General features: G+C 37.1%; 1 protein-coding gene across 1 annotated transcript in view; it reads right to left on the minus strand.

Moving 5' to 3' along the window:
* LOC115237891 (probable JmjC domain-containing histone demethylation protein 2C) overlaps positions 1-27674 on the minus strand; it is a 304898-nt gene that overhangs the window by 231200 nt on the left and 46024 nt on the right. Inside the window, exons 2-6 of the mRNA XM_029811255.1 lie at positions 21506-21757; positions 20437-20550; positions 12275-12469; positions 10097-10181; positions 9627-9715 (exon numbers count right to left, since the gene is read on the minus strand). Coding sequence (XP_029667115.1) covers positions 9627-9715; positions 10097-10181; positions 12275-12469; positions 20437-20550; positions 21506-21757 — 735 coding nt within the window. The remainder of the gene's footprint in view (positions 1-9626; positions 9716-10096; positions 10182-12274; positions 12470-20436; positions 20551-21505; positions 21758-27674) is intronic.

Consider the following 27674-nt stretch of genomic DNA (forward strand, 5'->3'; position numbering starts at 1 on the left):
CGCTCTTCTATTCCCACAGAAATCGACGTAACTGTCATACTTCTAAGCATCAACTCGCACACAACGTGACCTCTCTTCAAACGCCACGATTCCCAACTTTCAACGTCGACCAAAGGCGGGAAGCCAGCACAAAGTTGCAACAACATAGAAAGAGAGAGAGGGAGAGAGAGAAATAGAGAGAAAGAGAGAGAGCCAGGCAGCCGCGCGCGGCGTGGCTTTATTTATGCGGCTTACGAAGTATCGATCCTCCACAGCGAGAACGCGGCGCGCCGCCCGTTCGTGGCAATAGTTGGGCCAGCCGGGAACTTTGTTGTTCGACAACTGAAAGTTTCGCGGGGAAACTCCCGGCACAAACAGGTGGAACGGGCGACGGAGGCCTTCTGGCGCCAGCCGCCGCGTAACAATCTAGGTGTGCGACTCTGTATGAATATACATGCGAGAATATGTGTGCACGCGCGCGCGTCAGCTTCCCCAGGAGCCTCCCCCAGAATGAGGATAGATGCGCGCGCGTGCCTGCACACATACACGTATACAGAGATATACAGTGAGAGCAAACGATAAACGCTGATGCGGAATATATACGTGTTTGTGCCACGCTCCTGTTCGCGCATCAACAATATCGCGGATAGAACGACACAAACAGCCCCTCCCCCCCTCCCCTTCCCCCCCATAGGATTCAAGGAGACGCTACCAGGGTCAATCCGTTCCACGTGCAGAAGTCGAGAAGTAAATTGTATCATCGCAACCCGCGAGAGAATTCGATCGATGAAAATCTCTATCGCACAAATCAGTCGATTGTTAATGAATCGATCGAATAATTGTCTAAAACGATAACTAGATGATTTTAGCGTGAAAGAAGCTATTTACGTCAAAATAATGAGAAACAGACTTTAAAGTATTTTTTTTTTTTTTCATTTAACAAAGCATTTTTGAGACTAAAGTCAAGAATTTGACAGTTATGTTTTCACATCGGAGCGCATTGATTTTAACGCGCCGATCTTAACGCGAGTACTTCCACCATCGAGTTCTCCGCGCAATTAAACTTTCAAGAAAGTTTTTACCAAAGTTGGATTACCTTATATTACGGACGCTTAAACGAAAGTTGCGTGGTAACGGGGCGTGTTTGTAGGACACGACGCAAAACCCAGTTTTCGCGCGACGATTATACGCGGCGATAATTAACGCTCGTATGAGCGATAGTTCGCTCGTGTCCGCCTCCGATCGTCGATAATGCGCGTATCAGCGAAACCAGACGCATCCCGATCGATGCTATCTGACGAATTTCATTTAACAAAGCATTTTTGAGACTAAAGTCAAGAATTTGACAGTTATGTTTTCACATCGGAGCGCATTGATTTTAACGCGCCGATCTTAACGCGAGTACTTCCACCATCGAGTTCTCCGCGCAATTAAACTTTCAAGAAAGTTTTTACCAAAGTTGGATTACCTTATATTACGGACGCTTAAACGAAAGTTGCGTGGTAACGGGGCGTGTTTGTAGGACACGACGCAAAACCCAGTTTTCGCGCGACGATTATACGCGGCGATAATTAACGCTCGTATGAGCGATAGTTCGCTCGTGTCCGCCTCCGATCGTCGATAATGCGCGTATCAGCGAAACCAGACGCATCCCGATCGATGCTATCTGACGAATTCATCTACTCGCCGCGCTGGGGGCTTTAACGCGCTTTATGCCAGACGGGGTTAACGTTCGATGCTTTAACGATTTAACCGTAAACTTGGCGATGTATTCTATGACGCATACCTCGCTTTTATAAAATACCGTTATTATCTTTACAAAGAAATATTATACTGTTTTTATCATTATTATTTGTACTTTAATGTAGAAAGTATCTGACAAATAATTTCCATTTTTTTTTTTTTTTCGTAAATTTCGAATTTTTGTAAAGAGAGCATTGTATTTTTTAGTTTTTTGTTGCTACTACTTTATATATTTTTGTATTGTATAATATTTATTTTTTGATAATAAGCGATACGCGGCGTAAAAGGCTATACACGCGCCAATTAAACTTACTTTACAATGCCGAATATACACAATTCGTCGTCTATATCTTGGACATCGAGATGTAAACAGAATGGAAGAGAAAAGATGGAACAGGCTGTCCGAAATTCACTTCACGCGGCAAACTGGGGTAAGAACGAGCATGACGAGCAGGCAAGGCATTCTGAAGGACTACTAGAAACTTCTTCGCTCTACTCGACGGACAGATCTCTACGATAGAGAGGAGAAAGAGGACGGTAATCCGTGACACAAAATCGTCGGATATGTTTATACTTCGCGGGATTTTCCCGTAGGTTCTCAACGCAAAATTAACCAATTTGCAGGATGATGTTTTGTGTTTGCCCGGCCGGATAGGCAGGTAGGCAGATAGGGGTGTGTTTCGCGCCAACCATCCGGCATTGCTCACCCTCAACGCCCTTCCGCCGTCCGTAGCCCTTCGCGCCGCCACCACCCCGGCGGCGCCGGTGGATGGTCCCCACCCGCGTGACCTGCCCGAGAATCAATACAGCTACCGACCGCCGCCCCAACCCCATCCAAGCCAGCCAGCCACCCCTGCCCCACCTACCTTCCACGCTACGCATCCTCTTACACCATTCTCGGATGCCGATTCCCATTCTGGGTTCGCAGCACCGAGCCACGCCGTCGTCCCCCTCTTCCATCCCCTCAACCCATCCCCCCGAATCCTCGGCTGTGTTTCTCTTTCCGTGACTCTCACCCTCGCAACCCCACCGTCGCGCTCTGTCTCCTCGTGCCATTACCCTTCCTGTTTCTCCTCGTCATCCTTCTCTCCGCCCGCTTGCATCATTCGTTCGTTATCCCTCTCTCTCTCTCTCTCTCCCCCCCTCTGTCCCTCTTCCCTTCTCAACATGCCGCAAGGTTTAGCCGTTTCCCTTGAGCTGGCAGACTCGGCCAACCACCCCTATTGGCCAAACGATCCTCTAGAGCGGCCGGGGCCGGGAAAGCGTAAAAAGAAGATGAGGGCAGGAACGAGAGCAGCAAAAAAGATAGAAAGAGAGATCGAGAGAAAGAGAGAGAAAGAGAGAGAGAGAGAGAGAGAGAAAAGTGCGGGATAAAAGGAAGCAAGAGAAAGCTTACGAGTCGATCATATCAGGTGAACTTGAGCGAGTCCGAGGGAAACTGGCGATCGGCCAATTGCTCCGAACCAGAGCAGGGGAGGGAGGTGCTTGCCCGATATTTACTGGTTCGAGTAAATCGAATCTCCCTGAGAAATAGTATTGAGAGACAGTGATGTAGTTGCGCGCGATTTCCCTTGTCGAATTTTAACAAAAATTGAAAATTGGAATAATTCGCGATCGCGATCTTTATGTGTTATATTATTTATTTATTTCTATTTCTTTATCAAAGGGTAGTTCCGGGGTAAAAAGCAATATAAGGAGAATCGATCACCAATCGCGATCATAATAATTAATACGGCTCAGTAATTGGAAAAATCGCGAACATTTGAAATTCTGCCATATTTTTGTTAATCGAAAACAGTGCCGCGGTAATTAATTTGATTGACAGATTTTATTACAATTTTATTTATCCTAAAAAACGACACAATTGTGTCAGCACAAAAAATTGTTCTGGCGTTCATATATTTGCTTGTTACCTTATTTATTATATGCAAAAGATAATCGATAATTATATAAAAAAGGGGAAAAGGAATTCCATTGGGACGTCCCTGAAAATAGTTGTCGTGAAGGTTGGATTTGCCCGGGATTTCTGGAGAACGCGAAACTTTCGCTCGCTCGCGGGACTTGTTTCGAGAATTTAACCGCGTTTGCGAGAGAGTCCAAGAGTATGCGACGACGAATACTACCGTTTATACGAAAGTTGCGATTGCCGCGGGAACGCTGTTGCGCACTTTGCGGCGCGAGGACGTCTCGTAATTGAAGTCTCGATCCGGGTATTCATCCAACGCGGGAAGATGTTTGCGAGTTTAATGAGAAATAAGGGAAATGACGGTCGAAGAGAAATTATGAAAAGATCCTCCTCTTCTTCCTCCTCCTCCTCCTTCCCTTCCCCTTTCTCTCTCTCCCTGCTATATACACGACTTTATCCCGCTGCGAAAGTAATCGAGGTCACGACTCGAGCACGAAGTATGAGTAGTGCTAATAAAGAAAAGAATAAAAATATCCCAGTAGGATAACGAGTAGTCATTCGCAAAAAAGGGAAATTTTATAATTTAAAACAAACATACATTTCTCGATCTTATTTTTCTTCAACTATTATACACACAAAAGTCGTTTCTTACAAAATTTTAAATAAAGATTTAATTTTAATTATTAAGATTTGATTTTAATTTTAAGCAATTACAACAAATGTATATAAATAAGATATATATTATAGATTAAGATTATTTTTAATAAAGAAATTTGTTCAAATTTATATAGAAAAATCTAAAATTAAATTTGAAGGTATCGGAGCTTCTCTTATAAATACACAACATAAGGTGTTTAATCATTATCTTCTATCTGATCTATCATATCGTTGTTAAATCGATTACACCTTCCACTCGGCGAAGTTTAAAAGAATTGTAAACCAATTTTGAGAATCACCAGAGGCAAAAAAAGCAAAGTCACGATGATTGATATTTCAAAGGCGAGTGTTTCTTCGTCGGTGCGGCCTCGTCTCGTAAGCTATCCAAACGATTGTCTTCGAGGAACATGCCTCTAACGCAAGCGAGTTCCATTACGTGGCAGTAGTCGCCAAGGTTTAATCCCTTTCCGCGAGTTTTCGAACTCGTATAAGCCAGCCTCGAACTTTCCGACGTCGCGTCGCCCGCGGACCAAAGTACTCGACATGACTCATGAATTCTACCACGAGAAAGTTTACGCGCAGCTTACGATGTTCCTGTGTGCATCGTGAAAATAGACAAACGCAACGGAAAGTTCATAAACGGACGTTTCCTGGATTTTAATTCATGAACTGTTACAAGCACTATGCTCACATCAGAGTAATTACTCTCCTTTCATTCAACAATTATCTAAAAAAATAAAGAACTATAAATTCTATTAAAGTTTATATATATAAAATTTTATGTTTATAAACTCAAAGTTTTAATTGTTTAAAAAAATTATCTAAAGAGAACTGTATATAATTATAAATCCCAGTGCTGAAGATAATTACTTAGGATGTGTTCGATGATTTATTATATGTATAAACTCGATATCATCAATCTGAGATAATAGAACCCAATGCCAAATAAACATGTTATTAAAATCTCATTTTCCAAACCGATTAATCTTGCATAAACTTCGGTTATGCACGAGTATGCGAATTTCATGCGCGCGCGAGAAAAGGAAAGAGTATTTCTTAATGTTCGGATAATGCGCAATCTTTAACGCTTCACTAATGACTGCGAAGCTGTAAAGATACGATTTAACGTAGCAAATTGTACGAGACGTAAGAGATCTAATCGCGGAAATTGCGACGATAACTTTTCCGCACCAGCGAGCGGAATAATCCATGAAAACTCATGGATACATCGCAGACTTAGTGCCAGACGATGGCTGGTGGAAAATTAGAAACGGCAATCAGAAGTTGCCATCGAATTATTCGGGCTTGATGGCCGCTTTAAAAGAACTATATCCGCCCGCTTTGACAATTCCGAACTTTCTATCGTTAATGCGCGATTCTCTTTCAACACCCGATTCTCACGAGTTTGCGAAGCCCCCTTTCGAACAAGTTATTTCTACTTCCTAGATTTCTTCGTACTTTAGGGAAACTTGGAAGAAACTTTGCGCGAAATTCGCTCCCTTCGATCTTACAATGCCTTTTAATGCGAAAGGAGCTTTTCGTAGTCTCCCTCCTCTCGTCTCGCTCGTCTTTCAGACGGGCGTTCATAAATCATTTTCTTTCGTCGCGAAATCCATCTCCGCCCTGTGATTATCCATGCAACCGGAGCAAGGTGGAAACCAGCCAAGGAATTACTTTCTTTCGTGACCTTTGCCATGTGGTGGAATGTACCGTAAGCCGTCGATGAATTGCGCTCCGCTAAATCCCGAGACGAAACTAAATCGAATCCGCTTAAGCGAAGAATACAAGATGCTCGAGGATTACTGAACGTTCTTTTTATTGTACGATAAATTCAATTTCTCTCTTTACTGCTTTACTGATTTTTCTTTAATAAGAACCGAATGGATTTGCCGCAATTATTTTTAGCACTAAATACATACACACACTTTTTATTTTAAATTTCCGCAAAAATAATACTATCTAAAAAATTACTACTTAAAATTAAATGTAAAAAATAAGAATAAACTTATCTTATTGTGTGCCCTACCCCCTCTCTTTTATATATTACATATATAATTATTATATTACTATATTAGGGCATCAAAAATAAAATTGCGCTTAATTTTCACCTAGTTATTCGCTATCATATGCAACGGTGAGCATATCATATTACGAGATCTTACTACTATCATTTAATGGATGTATGTATGTATTTAGGCAAGAGTATCGTTTCCCGCGCTGGAAATGTACCACGGAATAAATCGATACAAATGTGACATTCAAGTGGCGTCGGTTATTTTCGCATGAGATTATAACGAAGTATTTTAAAGTATACGATATTATCACATCTCATTATAGAATCGGAAAAAGACGGCGCCACGGTACTGTTTAATTATATCTCCGAGGCAGTTAATAACGATTTCATGTCAACGCGAAACGCAATTTCAAGCAGAATATGCAATTACGATTTGCCGTTATTCTCGTCACACTCGTGTCGTTGTAGATAGCGGAGGTAGCAGATCCAGCCCCATCGAGGCGATAAATCGCGAGATTTATGTCGACAAATTTGACAACATAAGCCGCGGAATAGAACTGGTTGATGCCGAGAACAATGCCGAATAGGCATCTGATTTGCGTTTGTGAAAAGGGCAAAATACTCGTTCCGTCTGTATTAATTAACTCTCTGTAGCGAGAGCGAGAGAGCGAGAGAGCGAGAGAGAGCGAGAGAGAGAGAGAGAGAGAGCGAGAGAGCGAGAGAGAGAGAGAAAGAGAGAAAGAGAGAGAGAGAGAGGAGAGATCCCCGTTATTTCCAAAGAATAATAGATTACGGCATTATAGCACACTATCGTCGCATATTTAGAAAAATTGTTAAATTGACAAAAATTTTAAGCATTTTGCAACAAAATAGATATTATTTTCAAAAATAGATTTCATAAATATCCACAAATTGTTTTTTATTTCATTATCATTACGCACACATATTTCACGATATAAAACAGTGTACATACATTCTACTAGATTTCTACTATAAAAGATCACGTTATAAATAATTTTTCAATGCATATTTAACTTTTTTTCTACCAGTAAAAATTTTAAAAATTGCACACGCGATAATTCGAAACAAAATATACTACAAAGACATAAGATTTAAATATTTCTATATCCACTCGATATATCTCAAAATTTCCAAATTCGTCAAAGTAAATGAATTATAATTCGATTCTGAGATATACATATGTTTGTGAGAAAGAAGCTTTGCGAAAAGTAAAGCGTGACTCACGACGAAATGCATTTGCGAAAAAAAAATCGGTGAACAGGTATTCTGATATCAGCGCCGCAATTTGACATCCGTTCGTCTACTTCGACAATCACGTTATCTAGAATCCGGAAGCGCATCTTTCGCGAAGAGAAATTCAGCACGCAAGCACGACAACTATGCCCTCGATTGCCTCCTCGGAAAATCGAGCGAAGGGAACATAAGGGGTAAAGAGAGTGAGAGAAGGGAGGGAGGAGAGGGAGAGAGAATTAGGAAGGTGGAGTATTCGCGAACACGACGGAAGTCGGCCGCTAAGGTAGCAACGGACTCTATTCCGGGCTTCCCGATTTCTGAAAGCCCGAGGGTGCTGCAAGCTCGACTCTATTGATTTCCCGCGTTAAAGGGAAACGCTCGATAAGCATAGGCATCGAAAATATAGGCAGGAAGCTTGACAAATGTTTCCTCGGTAACTTTTAATTTGATATAACTCGCACTCGCTTATATTTTATATAAACTGTTATAGAAACAGCCAGGCTATTTATATATGTATACATTTAATATCAAAATTAATTAATTATTAATCATTGCGTGATGCTTATGTCCCCAATGCTTTTAAATAATTTATTTTCAGAAAAAGAAAAAGAATTTCAAAGAGATATATGAAAACTTCGTCGTTTAAGTATAGGTTTTATGTAACAAATACGTCAATGAAAGTATTCTTGAAAGTATTAGAGTACTTGCAAATTATTTCGTTTTTTTTCCAGCAGAGTAATTCTGGAATGTTAAAAACTTCTGTTACGTTTATAACAGAGGTATCAAATCTATTGTTATCTTGATGAATGGTTTCTAACAATGATGTATTGAATTTCGTTAAAGATACATATAATTGATTATCGATGTTCCATTTTCCGTACACCAGCTTATCTATAAGCTTAGGTAACACGATAACAACTACGAGACAATGATATATCTCGCTAATAATATATATTATTTTCCCTTTCTCTCGGCAAGTATCTCAATAAATTATTAAACATCGAAAAGTAAACAGAAATGTTTCGATAAATGCGACACGATAACAACTACGAGACGATGATATCGCTAATAATATATATTATTTTCCCTTTCTCTCGGCAAGTATCTCAATAAATTATTAAACATCGAAAAGTAAACAGAAATGTTTCGATAAATGCATATCTAAGCTACGGCAAATCTATTATGTCTCCGCTCAAATCTCGAGTATACAACAAATCCGGTAACTAACGAGAGTAAAACATAATCGATGATGCTTGTCTCGAGTGTTCGCACGTCGACAACATACGTCGTGAACATATGCGACATGTTGCGAGAGTGCAACATCGAGACGCGATTACCGGCAGCGGTTTCCTTTTAAAACGACACATCGGCCCGATTCCAATTACGGTTTACCACGTGACAACCGCACGCTATCGTCACGTGCGGAAAAGATGTTTGCCTCGACGCGACGCAAGAGATTATCGTGCGCCTCAATTCATGACTCGGTCGCGCGAATCATTTCGTCGTTATCTACTCGTCTACTAGTTAGCGTTGCAAAAATTTCGATTGACACCAATTCAACACCGCGATATATACTGAGTACTAAATATCGTAAGACGCATAAATATTCTTAGAGTGTTAAGGTTGATATCGATCCGATCTATAGAGAATACGCGTTCTACAGAAAAATAAGAAAACTTTTGAAAATCTTTATAATTTAGATAAATTATTTTATTCTTTGCAATACTAAGCGTGAAACAATTGCTTTACTATTTAGTCGTTTGCGAAAAGATCAAAGCAAAATATAAAAGAGAATTCGCTTTCCAAAATAAGTTTTCGAATTTATAAGATGTTACGTAAGCTTCAATTAAATAAAAATACAATATATGTTTATCAAATTTAATAATTTTTATATAACGTAAAAAATAGATTGTCCAAATATATTAAGGGAATTTTGTTATAGGCACGATTTAGATATATGCATGACATAGCATGAGAAATATGCGTGTCGATATATCTCCTGTTTATAATACTGGTTGATCCTACATTATATGCAGAACGTTTAATAATAGAACGAAATTGAATTTCACTCACCACCACAAGCGCGTGCGTCAGAGCAGTCGATGACCTCGACCTCCTCGGTGTCATGCCGACGACCTCGCCCCTCATGATGCTCTCGACGACTACATAAGAGAGAAAAAAACGAATATGTATTTCAATACGCTTCGCAAAATTTTGCGTTCCACTTATTCGACAATATTATTTACAAAGTTACAATCAAATGCGTATTAGTATAATTTTTGAAGAAATGAAAAAAATATCTGTATTTGCGCAACAATCACATCTAATTAAATAACATTAAACAACACACTATAAAGATATAGAATGTGTATTCCATAAAATTTTCAGCATAATTTTTTTATATAAGCACCTCAATATGATAGTAATATAATATCGATTCTTTTATACTAAATTGAGATGAAATATATATATTAAAAATTTTTCGATAAATCAAACTTTTTATCAATTAAATGCATATTTTATCTCGTGCTAAAGTTTCTCACCTCCATCGCCTATCAGTCGCATTTGTACTAAAGTAGGATCCTCGTTGTGATCTTCGAGGACCGTGTCGTCAGTGACAGTCAAATCCTGGAAATGTATTAATAAGCAGATCACACACAAGAGAAACGCGCTACGTATTAAACATATACATCTACGTATGTATATGTAAACAATGCATAATAATCACTTTAAACGTACGAAGTGTTTTCCGTTCACACACTTAATCGTTTCATGTAATACGTTTTCAATAAAATTTAAAACTGATTCGAGAACATCTTTACCGCTGGCTGTCCACAGCTAGAGTGAGCATAGGCACGAGCGTTTAATAAACAAATTTGGCATGAGAGAGTTTGTTTACGTTCCGACCTACAGACGTGTTTTGATATTTTCCAACATTCCAACAGTATCTGTGTATAAAATATTTATTTACATATAATCCGAAGACAATATACACTCAAGTATATTGTTTGCGTACGTTGCCCGCGGATACATACACGTTTGCAAAAAATATATGTGTATTAAATATTATAATTTTAAACTATTCCAAACAGAAAGAGAAAAAGAGAGAGAGAGAGAGAGAGAGAGAGAGAGAGAGAGAGACCTATATATAAAAGCCTTTAATTTTAAAGACAGATAAAATCTCAGAATTTTGCGTTTGTTTACTTATATTCTTCTTGTTCTTCCATTCATATCCTTTTTCATTAAACCGATAAACCATCATAAATATTTGTTAATGATGATACGAATCAAGAAATTCAATTTTCTAGGTTTGCCGATCTCAAATTCTCCAAACAATTCTATTCGCGGTTCATAAAGATTCTATGTATATGTGTACGAGTATTGAGGATTTTTTATTCTTCTGAGAATTTTTGTGATTTACTCGGCGGATCGCGAAGCGTTTATTTGTTAATTCGCGGGTCAGAGATCGATGGTCTGACTTCTCGTTAAGAGCCATCACGATCGACGCCTCTCCTTGTCAAAGCGCTTAATTGATTAGCGGCGAGACAGAATCGTCTGCCTGTTGCGAGATACGCGATGAGGCGATTGGATTCATGCCATTTGTGTACACGTGGACGTGATTTCCGAAATCAATTTTTACCGTCTCGCTTATTGACAGCATTGTTTTATGGCTATAATTAAAACTTGGAACTTCTGCAGATTGATAAAAAATTCAAATTATAATAAAATCGATAATTTTCAAGAGATGTATATCCGAAAAAATCTCTGCTTGGAAAATAGATTTTTTTCTTAAAATGATTAAAATGGGGCCACGTGAAGGTGATAATAAAATCCGTTCGACATATAATAATTAAATAATGCTTGCAAAATTTCACATTTATATCAAAATTCATGCGTGCATAATAGATGACAATGTACGTCATATATTTTGATGTGTTCTTCGTCATCTCTTCGCGATATTTCATTAAAGTCTTTATCCGTGAGACAAAGTTACGACGAAGAATATTCGAATGAACTTCAACAGGCAAGCGATTCGATTTCGCTAGCACTCTCGAGAAATATTCGAGGCAGACGTATATACAAAAGGAATAAAAAGAAAAAGTGCGCGGAGCGACAAAAGCTTCCTCAGACAACCCGATATTTTATGTTCCTTCGCCCTTCGATTCCTGCACCTTTTCCGGAACGTTTCCTCGTCGCCGACTATTTCAGGGATTTAGTTTTCCAATAGGAATGCCACGACAGTGCCAGGATAAATTATCGAAAGCTTCCTTGCAAGGGAAGACGAGGAGGATTACTTTTGCGACAATGCGAGTCCGTCGTTCGTTCCTCTATCTTAAAATGTTTAATGATAAAAACGATAAAAAGATCGAACAAAAAAAGAATTGAATCGTTTGAATCATTCCGAGATACTATTACATTTTTCTTTAACATGTTAGGACAAATCAACGCAATTTATAATTTTATCAATTAATGTATTTGTGGAATATTACATAAAAACTGTGCAATTAGTGATTTGCCCAAATGACATTTCTATCATCGTGAATCGGAACCTCTCTCGCAAATATTACATATTATTTGTATATTAACGATAAGCGTTGTCAAATTTAAGATTGGGCTAGAGATCTGACGATTGCGAGATGGAAATCTCCCAAGCTGTTGCAAGACAATTTTCATCTATTCATAAGACATTGCCGCAATATTTATTATCTAGTCGGTCTTACCTTGGTGGATTCATTATAACCGACGATCACGGCTGTGTACCATTGTGTGGTGCCTTCCGCCCGATAAACTTCGACCCTGAAACCGACCAGAACGCTAGGCGTAGTCAGCAGGATCCTCTGACCGTCTTGCATCTCGGCCCATCTCCTAACAGCATTTCCCCAGGGCATCGTTCCCTTAGTCAGCTCCCAGTCCTGCTGCAAAGACGAGCAAAAAGCACGAGATTAAAGCTTCGTCCGTAGAACTTGATTAAGAAGAAAAGCGGACTGCTCTTCTGATTTCAGAAGCTGTCCGTGATTTTGGAAGGGAAAAAAATGAGGGAAAAGTAAGAATCCGTGCAATTTGATAAGAGATAATAAAGGAGATAAAAATTCCATGGAAAACTAAGGGCGAGAGATCGGTTTTTCATATAAAAAGCAGATTTCGCGAGATTTATGTACTATGCTTTAACATATCTTATTTTTAATTTTAAAAGAATTTATAAGTTTAATAATTTTAAAAGTATATTGTATATTGTTCTTATCTATAGCAAAATATAAGATATATTTTTGTAGATAGTAACAAACGGCTCCCTATTCGAGTTATATATGTAAGTACCATCTTAACGAATACACTTTCATCAGCTACTGCATAACGTTATTGGTGCCGTTATGTGCTAAACAAAGAAGCTGTACATATTCAATCTTATTCGTACATCGTTGACTCTGTTTTTATCTCGTGTGTTAATACAATTATAATGTATTGCGGAGATAACGGAAAACAGTGCGCTAAAACTCGAGATACCAAATCAGCTTAGGTGGAATGCAGAGAAACGTGATATTATCACGTTCATTACACAATCAATAATCAATACGAGAATATTTCAAGTAACACGCGTAAGAATGCCGTCTGTCGAGAAATTAAATCCTATAGAATAGAAATTAGCATTCCAATATTTAATATTCCTTTGTTATCGAATCTATGATCGAATATCTCGATAATTTTTAGCACACCCACACATACATACATACAAATCAGAGCGTCAATGGAAATGCGACATTGGAAAACGTTAATTAGTTCACCGGCTACTTTTTCAATCGCCAAACTAATCAATACAGTGTTTTGTATTTGTATTATTGATATTAATAAATTATTTTTTGTGCGGAATGATGGCGATAATCTTTACCAAAATATATAAACATTTTCTACGCGATTTCATATTTATAAATAACAGCAATAGTAATATAATGAGAGCTCCTCTTGAGAGCAAAATTATATAGATTCAGAGAATACGATAATGTCTATCTTTGTTTTTCTTTTTTCGCTTTTCCCGATGACGAGTACGTGTTCGAGCAAGCACATCGCTCGTGTCTGCAGTTACGTCACTATTATGCCGTTACGTCAGACACGCGTTATGCAATCGCTTGCACAGCGTGACGGCGCGAGGCGTGTTAATAGCAGTAATACAAAGGCAATTAGAACGTTATTACCAAAGCGTCGAAAGCACTTAATGTCCACACAGTGCTCGTGAACGCGATTCACGAGATATCTTATGTGACGGGACATAAGTCCCAGAGGAGAGGAAAACCAATCGTTTTTCCTTTCTCTCTTCGACAGATTTATTCTTCTTTTTAATATTGAATTAAAGTCGGAATGTCAATCTGACGCAAGATATTAAATGAAAAAGTTAAAAGTATAACAGAATCAACGAAAAATTAATTTGTCAGTGAAAATGGAGCTCTATCAAATTTTTACTTACAGGAAATCGTCTCTTTAAATTTCTCAGGCAGTCTATAGATAAAGAGAAACATAATTGAAAGCTGAAACACCCTGTAAAAGGGAATGACCGCGACCTCGCGAAGGAGAACGTTACGATTCGACCAGATTTAATGACATAATGACTTAACTTTGTTTCCGAGCCGTTATTATCTTATGTCCTTTACGATGTATTTTTCCAACTTTTCTCTGATTATTTCTGGAGCCTCCATTATTTTAATGAATCTAACGAAATAAATGCTTGAGAGATGATGAAAAGGCAGCCTCATACAGTCAAAGAGAATTACGCAATTATGCGAATAATAATTACTTTGTAAGACTGGAAATATAATGCACATCTCTCAAGCTCGATGTACTTTGCAAGTTGGTATCTCCAACATTAATATTGTAAAGTGCACCGTAAACTCTTCGTAGAGTGCTAAGTATTATAATTAAAATTACATCAGTTTTATTGCGCTTCATCCTCAATGCTTTAATATTCCATGGAAACTTTTTACAAGATAACAAAGAGCAATTAATTAAAAATATTTTAATTGTGTAATACTTGTCTCTCTTAGAGTATTGACATATAGCAATTCCAAATGACAATTTCAAATGAAGCATTATTAACATCTTTGTGTATAAAAAATTATATTAGCTTTTTTCCAACTATTATTTTCCTTCTTTGAAGACAGAAAGATACGAAAGAAGCATTAAAAGAATATTGATTAAAATACTTTTTTTGTCACAACAATTATATAATTCCGCTAAAATCGCGTTAAGCGTGATGACATTCATGTAAGAATATTCTAATATACATCGTACAAGACATTTAAATAAATGTACGCACATATATACATATATACAGTATTTTCCGTCTCTAAATTATCGTTCAAATTATTTCCTCATACGAGATCTGTGTAAACCTTTGTATATATGTATACGTGCACATACATTGTGGTAACTTCACTTCTCGTGATTTTCTCGTTCATCATAAACGAAAGTGCTCGCATGTAACCAGCAACTGCCGTCCGGTCTCGGTATCGTTTGTAATCATTGTAAAGTCATTCCGCGTGCTTAAGAGAAGGCTCGTTTATCGCGGAGCATAATCGGTAGAAGATTTCGCGCAACATATGGCTCGCAAAACGTATTTTTCCATTCAACCGTTATCGTCGAAGGTTGATACCGAACAGAAGTAACGTTCGTCTGAACATATCGTGCATCAATTATAACATGGAAATGAGCGGGTCGGTCTCACCTCTGTTAAGTTAGAACTCTTTAGGGGAAGCGCCAGAACTCTATCAGTTTTATCGAAATTTCGAAAATCAGATGCTATCTTCGCAGAGGTGTCGGTCTCGGGGTCGATGAGATTATCTGTCGGTAGCTGAATTATTCGTACGAACGATAATTCGATTCAGGAACGTCATTCAGAACATGAGAGGTACCGAGGAGTCCGCGAATCATTCGTTCCTTATTTATGGATTATGACCTTATGTTATGAACTGCTTGCTGAACGACCGTTTCCCAGGATTTTTCTCTTTCAAAGAGCACCGGCCAAGTCTCATCTCCAATCATATTCTCGCGCAATCTTAGTCCTTTCGTGATGGAATTTTCAAGTGGAAAATTTCATAGTGTGGTGAAATCCATTTTTTATATTTTCAATATTAACTTCTTGAGCATAATTAAAGTATGAAATATGAAGCGAAGGCTATGTTCTTTCCGTAGCAAATCTTAAAAAATTTTCATAGAAGAAAAATATATTTCATAAAAATTTTATTATGAAGGATTAATATTAATATTATCATGATTATTCGTGTTTTTCTCGAGTAAACTTCATTGTCTCATACATACACATACAATCGACTCCAAATATCTCTCGGGATGAAAATTATCGGTCGGAAAATCACGGGCCATGCTATGTCGGTTGTTATCGTTCTATCACGCGCTGCGAATCCTCGTTAGCAGTTACCACGCGCGGGCGTCAGCTAATTAATTAAGAAGTTTCTTAATTAAGAACGCGTCCGCCATTAATCGCGATGCGTTCACCGTACAATCACAAGCCTGAAGTGCCAACGGATAAAATGACAATAGATAGGTGACTATCGTCGCAAATTGAAGATTCGTGTATCGTTTGCACAATAAAATTATTTGTGCGAAATTCCTTTTAATGTTACCCGTATCTGCTCGACAAAATTGACTCGATAATGAGCACGCTATACACGATATTATCTGATATCTCGCAACTTCGACATTTGCCTTATTGCCGATAAATCGTTTGCAAGATCAAGAAGCGAAACTGTTTCATAATTAGATATTACATATATTCGGGAGTCGACCTCGACGAGATCGCCCGAAACTGAGATACGCTTAGACTTGAGCGAGAAGCGAGCGTAGCGCGAATCCATAGATTCACTGGAGGAACGAGTTTAGGGAATAAACTCACGTGATTGTAATTTTAATGAAACGTTTGTAGTCATACAATAGGAGCGAGCGACGAAGCGTATTCCGCAACTACTTTCGGAAATCTTCGAATATATCCTTGAATTACTGCCTTTTCCGCGTTTCGAAAATCTTAAACAGCTTCTTGCTAGAAGCCCTCGCGAGATCGGAAATCTTGGACGCGGACGGCGGAGATCTTTAGCGCGAGGCAGAGGACATTCGCAATGCGGTTAACTATCGCCGACTCTCGAACTCCCTACTTTCACATTAACAATAAAGAATTAACTAACAAGATTTAAGAGACAGAAAAACTGATGGCCGCGAGAGTTTAAAAAGCGATCGTAAGCGAGATACTTCGTTGAGATTTTAGAATTACGAGTAGCGTGACAACGACACGAGCGAGAACAATGACAAGAGAATAAAAGAGATCGATGAATTTCGACCGGCTCAAATCGTCGTCGTAGGCAGACTAATTCCGACTGCGGAAACTCGCTCTCTACCGATGGCAATAATAAAGGTTTTTTTATACAGATCGTTCGAGAATCGGGTTGTTTGTCACAGTTTTTTAACTTGAAGGACAGCGCATGAATACGCACCGATCGGCTGAACGCGACGCTATTTACTCGCTCGTGTTTTAATTTAACGATTACCGTTTCAATTTCGGCGAAAACTGTTGAAATCTCGAACAATATAGATATGATAAAAAATTAAGCCGGAAGACATCAAACTCTTTGCACAATATAAGGTCATAGAATTTTTGTGATTTATTTTATTAACTTATTTATTTTATTTTATTAAGATTCCTTAAATTTAGATATTTCGAAAATTTTCACGAAAATAGATAATTTTTTCATTACAACATTTTCAATATTAGATATTTTGGTAATTAAATCGATCGAAATATTAAAATTACGAGCACACCCTTCCTTCCCTTCCCCTTTTATTCTTGGAGGTGAGCAAGCACCTTTCACGAAACAGCGTAGGCAGGAATCCGGCGTTTTTACGTCTCGCGAGAACCGCGTGAAGGGAGACTGAGGGTATAATGCTTAGCCAAGGACCGTTAGGCAGAACGGGAATATGTTGGCGCCTCGTCTTTGGCCGTTCTCCAACGTCTCTCGCAGATCGTGCACGCGCGCTACCGAGTCGCCAAACCGGCAAGCGATGCCGCCGGCAAAAGACAACGACTATCACATGAGCGTCGGCAGGATCTTTCTCAAGAATACACAGAAATGAAATTGCGGCTATCTATAATCCATTCACTTTTCCTTTCGAATCATGCTACATACATATATATTCATATATATTTCACACACATACTTTAATATATTTTATTTTCTTTGAAGAATCTAAAATTATACCTTGAGTTCGAGATATTCTAAATCCACTGCTTACAAATTGATCCGATAATATTAAATTGATTTTCCTGCGGTAAAATTTGTAAAATGATTTACTACTATACATATAATATAAATATTTTATTATAGTTTGATATATATAAATACATATATTGGACTATAATAAAATATTTAATATCCCAGGGCTATATATAAAATATGTGTGTAAGAGATGCGATTGCATCCCTTCGCGACACCCGTGGTTGTTAACCCAACAAGAGCAAGGCGAGAGGGACGTCACGCGCAAGTGCACGCGTGCACGTTTGATAGAGATAGGTATGCGGCGGGATGCTGCGAGGAGAAAGAACCCGTTGCATTTATAGTTCAGGGTCAGCACACTCTTGCGCGCGACTTCGCCTTCGGACGAATTCGGCCCTCCCTCTCACGTCGTTTCTTTGCTCCTTTTATTTTTTTTTTCTTCTTTCCTTCTTCCTTTTTTTCTCTTTACACTTAACCCGTCGACTTTCTCCTGTTCCCGACAGAATGCAAGCGCATCGATTCGCAGCTTAAAGTAAAGATCTATGGCGAGCAGCCATAGATGGCTGAATCGGTGAAAAGATTTTTTATTGAAACAAAAGAATCAATTTATCGCTCTGTGAAATAAGATGCTGACTTCGTGGATCGCTCTTTGTCTGTCGAAATGCAAGACGAAATTTCAGATAAGATTCAAAAATGTGCTTTCGTAGTTAAAGTCTCGAATTAAAGCTCTATTAAATTCTACTGTAAACTTAAAACAAAAAGTAGAGTTTAATGTCATTATAAAGCATGAAACTTCTGATACGCATTTTTAATCACAAAGATAATTTATCTTGTTTAAATCAAGTTCAAGTCGGCAGAGATAAAGAGCGAACCTGAAAGGTAAGACACACCTGAACCTGACCGCCGCCAGTCTGAAGGTTCTCACCGCACGTAAACGACTTACAACTCGCCCCGCCGCCGCCACCGAAGCGGAGAAAAGTTTTAACGGTAAAAGTTTTCCGGTAGTTTAATTACTTGGAAACAATTCCACCACGCTCAACTCTTCCTACCCTGTGTAATAGAAGTGCTACAACTTCTAAAGTAGTTACACACACACACACACACACACACACACATAAATACATGCATGCACGCACCATCTCTCTCGCAAGGAGAGATCGATTTATTCTCTCGGTCGGATATCTTGCGTTTCTCTATGTCGGAGTAGGCATATATATATTTTTCTTTTTTTTTCAATTCTGTCTGTTATATTACAAAATAATGAGATTTCCAATTCAAGAAGGAATATTTTTCCCGTGAAAAGTTCTGTCGCGTTCGCAAATATAATTCCTGCACATACGCGAAAGTGAAACGGCAACTTGAGTCAAAGTTCGACTGCTCGTCTTGCAACCAGTAAGTTCGGTCATACTCTTCCGCTCTTACGAGAAGTTGGACAACGAGAGCACCGTGAAAGATTACTTGCAGCAGTAGCGACTTGAGAGAGCTCGCGCTCGCATCCGTCGCTTCGGAGGGGTGTCGGATGCGCCAATGGCTCCGGGGAACTTGTTCCCCAAGAGTTCCAGCGTTCCTAACGAAGTAAGTTTCCAGTCGTAAAGCGGAAGTGGCCATCACGCCGCGTTCGACAAACTTGCTTGCGTGGACTTTTAGTCGCGTGTGTGTGTGTTTCGGAATCCTTTATCGCATCTCACGCGTGAAATGTGCAGGACGTCGCGAGAAAATTAGAAGGGAAACGAGATAACGGATTGCATCAATGTACCTCGGTCAGCGAACATGCAAATTTTACGTCTTTCATGTTTTTCGCTTTCCTTTTGAAATCCAGTACACACGTGAATGATTAAAGAATACTGTTGAATTATTCATTATTTTTCATAAACGAAAACGTTATGTTTTGCATAGGTTTAGCTTCTTTTTTTCAAACAAAGTTTAAATATCCCGGTGCAATGTTAATTATATGAAAAATGTATCATATATCAAATTAATAGAAAAATGTCGTGTGTGTGTGTTTCGGAATCCTTTATCGCATCTCACGCGTGAAATGTGCAGGACGTCGCGAGAAAATTAGAAGGGAAACGAGATAACGGATTGCATCAATGTACCTCGGTCAGCGAACATGCAAATTTTACGTCTTTCATGTTTTTCGCTTTCCTTTTGAAATCCAGTACACACATTAATGATTAAAGAATACTGTTGAATTATTCATTATTTTTCATAAACGAAAACGTTATGTTTTGCATAGGTTTAGCTTCTTTTTTTCAAACAAAGTTTAAATATCCCGGTGCAATGTTAATTATATGAAAAATGTATCATATATCAAATTAATAGAAAAATGTCAAATTAGTAATAAAAGCACAATACAAAATAATTATGAGTTTCGATAAGTTATGGATTCGTGCGTTGCGTACTTTTTAATTTGTTGTGTACTAATTAATTAATTAAAAATTGACACCATCGCGACTGTATTTTTAAACAAAATATAATTATATCGTCTTATATATGTATAGAGATCACAGCTACAACTATACAAAGTCAACGACTTTTATTCGCTATGTTATATGCGATGTTAAAATTTATCGAGCGATCGTAGTCTTAAATGATTTAAACCAATTTATGGTACTTACGGTGAATGGCTTCAGCTTCGAGTAGTCGACGAAGTCCAGTTTGCGATCTTGCATAAACTCGATCGGCATGGCGTCTTCGTGCAACTCAGCGCGTGCCACGAGAGGATAGAAAGTCTAGAAACAAACATGCACGATCCTCTCATTCCATTTTATGTAAAATAATTTTAATTGACGCAATCTTCTTGATAATATTTATAATATTGCACTCAGAATTTTAATTTTAAAGTCTACAAAAAACCAAAAAATAAAAATTTAATATTATATAAATGTAATTACTTTTGCGTCATTGAGCCCTCGCACAAAATAATTAAGCTCGCTCAATCAAAGCATTAAAATTTTAACGAGCAAAAAAGCATCGAGCCAATGGAACGCGCTGTTTTATAACGGTCGAATTGTGTCGATCGTAAAATTTATTCAACAGGAATGGAGAATCGGATATTTCATTAATTAACCACGGACTGATTAATATCCGAATAGGGGGAATTGCAAGCATTCCTCAATTATCATCGATAAAATATGAAAGATTTGCATTAAAAATAATAGCCCGTCGAATTATACAGACTTTTATGTAAAATTTGAAGGAAATCACACGTATAACAAATTACAGCGGAAATTTCACATATATTATCCGTGATTAAGATAAAAATTTTTTCAACGATATTGCATAATCTGTGTACAATCTATGAAACATTTCTAAACGAAACTCTCTCTCTCTCTCTCTCTCTCTCTCTTGTCTAAAAAGTTGTAAAATATTTTCACGTGAGTGAAAAAAAAAACTTGAAAATATGTACGATGGTAGACTTTCGATACTTCTTTTTTATTTTTGGATTGATTCTCTGATATTTCTAATGTCGAATTTAATAAAAATATGATCAAATATAATTACTTTTTTAATATTCAAACTTTTATATCTTTTTGCAAAATTTAATAAGACAATAAAATAAGTTAAATTGTAAAGACCATCTTGTAATGCAAGAATCATTGCAATGGCTCGATATTTTTATTAAAGAAGGATAAAGTTCTAAAATCATCCAAGAATCCGTAAGTACAGTAGTTCATTTGTACTCACAAGAGCTGGCCAGGCAATAGTATCGGCGACTGCCGTGGCGCCTCTGAGCGGTTTCCCGTTAATGCGGTGCTGATGGTGGTTATTGTTCGCGTGATTGTGATGATCGATGGGGATGAGACTAGCGTGTCTGGGGTCAGGTCGTTCGGCCCAGTAGAGACCTCGTTCAATGAGAAAGAAGGAGAACACGGCATCCCTGTGAGGCGACAACCACTCCCTCCTTTGCCACTCCACGTCGTCGTATTCTACGAGAACCTGCAAACATAGATCAAGCGCATGTAGTCAACATGTACAATATGTTAAAGAGAGCGATTAGAATTTAAATTATAATAATAAAAAATTGATCTCTAAAACAAAGTATGTCAACTTTTAATAAAAGTGAGCTGACAATACAGATATTGATGATGTATCTATAAAGTAAATTATAATACTAATTTTTCCCTTTATAATAATAATAATAATACTTTAATTGTTACAAATATGTTGTAATGTGTGCAGAAACGGGAGCTACCGAGATATAAAATCTGTGTAGGTGTAGATTCTATTTATTCCACGGAATCGCGAGGGGTTAAGGATTAAATCGCTGTCGATAATGAGCGGTTATCATGCGAACGATGCACGAGGCGGGACCTCTTCAACTATCCACGTAACGATCATCCAGTTAATTATCAGCGTCTATTATCGCGATATTCATGCGTGTTAATGTGTTATCGAGCTCATTCGATTCTCCAGAAATGCATACAACGAATTGGCGTGTCGATGGAGAGATTGTCTCGAATTTGCCGTATATATTTATACAAGGAGAACGAGGTATACACAGGACAGGCGCGATTAATATGTATTATTCATAACCTCTGGCTTGGAGCAGAAAGTGCAGGCTGCGCTAGGATAACAAAGGGTCAGAAGATGGGATATAGTAGGATACGCACGCTCGGTTTACTCTCAGGCTTTGTCAATGCGACCGGATTCAATATGGAAAGCGCGTTGTGAATTGAATCACGGATGGTCATTCTGTGATTCGTAGTTTCTACGAAAATGTACATATGTCCTACTTTATGCAAAATCTAAGTAAACGCCTACTCATAATTTTTTTTTTTTTTAATTTTCGACATAAGATATATTTAGGAAATAAAATTAGGATTATTATTATAGAAAATAAAATTACTCTTTAAAATAAAATCCATTCGAAAATTAAAAAACCCAATAAAAAACTAAAATCTTGTTGCCTATGAGAATTTCTGTGAAGTTTAATTCGTGCAGAAATTTATTACTTTTAATTTGCTTATGTAATTAAAGAAAATATCGTCACGATATTTTTGTGATAAGAAAAAGAAAGAATAATATAAAAAATCCTTTTGTTCATATAAGATCAATGCAGAAAGATGTACGTGTGTATTTATAGGATGACATTTCTCTCTCTCGCAAGCAAATATTTGTCTTTAGGTATGCTCGGCATACCCTGTGATATCCCACCCTCTCGTTTATCCGGTGCACCGGGGTCATCGTAATCGTAAGGAAAACGCGTGACTCGTTGCGGTCATGGTGTGTCAGCCAATTAATTTATAAATCAGCATTTACGAGCGGAGCGAGCTCGTAGAAATCACCGCGCCGTGACTGGAGATACGTGATTCAGTATCTGGCCAATATCGTATATTATTTGCAATTGTTCTGATTATAATCACGTATAAGACATACCATATAACAATTCAATTCCATTTTTTGAAGCCCAAGAGATAAGAAAGTGACTTGTATAAATATAAAAAATATATATCAATTGTGTGTCATTAAAAGAAAAGTATTTAAAAACATACATATCAGAAAAAGTATTCTTTTAATTTCGGAAACGGGCAATGATTTTATTTGTAGACACAACGTCTGTATTTTATATCATTATTTATTAACACATCAATTTTATTCTGTTCGTAACATCAATTTATTCTGTTCTTTCCATAATTAAACAAGATAGCGCAATGTGTAAATTTGTATGACCATAAAAAATTAATTGATGTTTAAAAATGGTGGGTTGGACAAACTTTGATTTCGGTATCTCTATATCGTGCCCTACGTCGCGGATATCGCAACAATAATTCGTGGCCATTATTAATCGAAGGCAAGAACCCTGAGATGAGATATAGGCGGTTCGCGCGATTTCCGGGTACGCGAGTGGAGCGTGACGGCGCATAATTGCAAAACGTTAATCGGTTAATTAATAAATAAATATCTACGGGCGCAACGGGCGTTAATAATTGACGAGGGACGCGCCGCGACGTGCCTCGTAAACGATATACGAATGATTAATAATAACGCAATCTCGCGAGCACGCCTGCGTTTAATGGCGCTACCGCTGGCACGCAATTTCGACGAGACATTCGGATGGACTATGTCCGGAATTGTAATCAATTTTCGCAGGAATCTCTCTTAGATATATTTCTCATCTGAAATATATAAGATACGACGATCAAGACACGATAAATCTTTTGCCAGTTTATCGACAAATATCAATATTGACTTAAAAAATCGCGATTAGCTCACAACTGATCACAGCTGATGATAAAAAGAAACAATCAGTATTTTTCGTTTGATGAAAAATCATGACTTTTAGTAATGTGATAACAAATTAAATAAACAAAGTAAAAGTTTAATCAGTGCAATCTGTCAAGATAATCTTTGCTTCAGCAATATATCTTGTTCCTCGGAAACAATTCGAGCGAATGGAACGATCAGCAATCGAACAGGACATCTCAGGACGACACGCTCGGTAATCCTAGGACTATTTCAGAGTACGAGAACTATATCAGAATGCAAGAACGATCTCTCGCTCATCCGCATCCCCGGCGGTCCTCGGGGATGGTGGCGATATTCCCAGTATCGAGGCTGGTTTCAGGGTACGTTTACCAGGTGGCAGTATCTCTCGGAGTGCAGAACCATAATGGCCGCCAAGACCATCATGCTCCGCCTCTTGGTGAATGCCAGAGTACCGCCCAGATGGTTTCCTGGGCAACCATCAAGTCGGCCATTTTGCTGTCACGACCTACCACAATTTTCTCCAACGACCATGGACGAATGGTCTTCCCCTTTACTGAATTCTCCCCTTCTAAACGGCATTCCACCCCCCTTGATCCCCTTTCTTGCCCCCACTACCAGACAGCTCCCAGCGTGGTACCAGACCCACGCTTAGTCCAGACGGAGATTAGGAACTGGACGACTACGTTCCACAAATCATCGTGACTCCGACTATGCCCGATAATTAATAATAATAATAATAATAATAATAATAATATTAATAATAATAATAATAATAATAATAATAATAATAATAATAATAATAATAATAATAATAATAATAATAATAATAATAATAATAATAATAATAATAATAATAATAATAATAATAATAATAATAATAATAATAATAATAATAATAATAATAATAATAATAATAATAATAATAATAATAATACTGTTATCTATACTAGTTTCATGTGACACTATAATAATAATAATAATAATAATAATGAAGAGAGGGCGGCAGCAAAGAAAATTTAAAAATGGCTTAAATATGCTTGAAGCTCAAAAAAAATATTCTCAATAAAAATATTCAACTCAGTTCATTCTTAATTAAATAAATTTCAAAATTATATTTTTAGATAAATAATCAAAGAATTACTACTTTTTTTTAAAGTATTCGCATTCAACATAGCTAATGGGTAATATAAAAATGTTCTGGTAAGATATTATTTGACTGAATTATACAATATTTATGAATTATACAATAAATATTTATAAATTATACAATATTTCTAAGCATAGTAAAGTAAAATGCGTCCAAATTGCTAATTATTGATAACAATATAATAATAATTATTAAATACACATAGTACATAATATTTCGTGATAAACGTTATCAATAACGCTGTTTAATGCTGATACGTAAAAGTAAAGAACCCAGTACGCGATCGATCGCGGAAAACCTTCATTACTGTTCACTACATCAAGATTCAAACAGAAGAGAGAAGACAAGAGGTAAGAATTTTATTATACGCTCTATAATACAAAATCTTTTAAAAGCACTCAGTAACTGATATTAAGAAATTACACAATAAATTAATGGGAAAGAATTTGAAATTTTATATTTATTAATCATTTTAAAGAAAACACAAACTACATTTTAATAACTAATATTATACCTTGACGGAAAAAACGCACATATGTTAAATATAATAATACAAAGCGAATCATTATTAGCAGTAACTGTCATTCATGATAAAATTAATACATTTAATTTAATGTTTATATTTTCGGTTAACTTTTAGTCATAATATCGTTAACAGAACTCTTTTCATTATTCAGATGCACTACATTTAAAAATTTGACAAGAACATTAAATTTAGTGTTAAAAATAATTACATTATTATAGTAATACTTTACATTATCAATATTATATATAAATTTAAAAAAATATATTATCACTACAAAGAAAAATATTTATAATTTGAAGCTATATTAATTTTTCTTAAATTGTTTTACATATACTTATTCTATCTTTATATAGTTTAAAGATCCATTACGAGAGATAAACATAATATTAATATCATATTATCTCATAAAATTTTGAGTTTATTATAAAACAGGATATCTTAACTAGATTTGTCTCTTTTATAGGTCTACGGGAATGACGCGCGCGACCTTGTTCACAGTGGCATCGATTTTTCCATTTTGGCCGCGAGTGAGAACGAGATATGCGAACGCGAAACTCTCCAAGCATACAAGCGTTTAGTACAGACAAGAGAGAAAAAGAGAAAAGAGAAAGAGTGAGAAAGAAAAGAGAGAGAGAGAGAGAGAGAGAAAGCGAGCGAGTAACAAATCAATATCATGTCAAGCGCCGCGCGCGTGCACGTATCAATACGGCCGGCCGGTTTCCTGTTACTTCGCCGGTCGTAACAACATTGGCATGCCGATTCAATATTCGATCCACGAGGAACGCTATGACGTAAGTCGCGTCTGTCTCGTTTCCGCACGTCCCTGCGACCTGTCACAGCGCGGAACCCATTTTCCTTCTCACTGCGCGAGAGAACTCGCAGTGGTAACGCCACGCGTTTGTCAGACGCGTCGTAGGAAGCTAACTTTTCTTTGGCTAGCTGTCGCGTTCCGTTATGCTCACATAGCTTTCGGACAAATTCACACGCGACTCTCTTCTTTCTATTGATTATCCCGTCACGACAAATTATCGCACAGAAAAAAAGAATTTTTTTACGTTTACTAAATTTATTTTTTCACGTTACACACTGTATCCATGCTAAAAATAAACTTTTGGGAGTATTTTTGCAAACTTCACTCAAAATAATGATTTTTTTATATACCTTGCTTTGAATAATTTATTCCGATTTAGCGTTTACGAAAATCAAAGAGAAAGATCAACAAAGAATGACTTCTCTCATTAGAGGTGGCATTATTTAAGTAAGTATGGAATGTCTTCTTTGTTCAGTGATCTATTCAGAAAATATAAATTAAAAAAAATTAGATTTATCTTTTCCTTTATTCCACTTTCTCCCGTTTTGAGATCGTCTCGTTAATTATTCTGAATCTATTCTTGCGCTTTCTGCAGTCTTATCGTTAACTACTAAATTGGAGGACATGTCAGTCAAAAAACTGACTAGCTGTCCACTTTGTCGGCTCTTAATGTCGAGTCGTTATGCCACTTCCCCCGCACGTATGACGGTACGAATAGTCAACGACTATGACGTCATGAATACAATAAAAGAAAAATTACATTTTCAACGGAAAAAATCACAAAAGCGAACATTTCTTTTGAAAAAAAATTGTAGGTAATTATATATAATAAAAAGGAGAAAAATGGCCTAAATTAATCGAGAGAAAATTGAAAAAGTTAAACATGTTCAGCAAAATAACATTACATTTATGTAATATTTTTAAGACAAAATGTTAATTGCTGCAAACATTTGTAATTAAAAGATTACAATTCTATAATTAGGATATTTTTCCAATGAAAATGCAAATTTAACCACTGTTGTCAATAAAAATGCCATGAGTTTGTTAATGTAAATCATGCATTCTAACTCTTACTCTATTGATATTGATAGATAATGATACTAAACTATTCGAAGCTGATAAGATAGAGAAAGATAGTATAACATAAAAAATAAATTTAGTA

This window comes from Formica exsecta, unplaced genomic scaffold (assembly GCF_003651465.1).
Source record: "Formica exsecta isolate Colony F162 unplaced genomic scaffold, ASM365146v1 scaffold314, whole genome shotgun sequence".
In the NCBI taxonomy this organism is placed as follows: Eukaryota; Metazoa; Arthropoda; class Insecta; order Hymenoptera; family Formicidae; genus Formica; species Formica exsecta.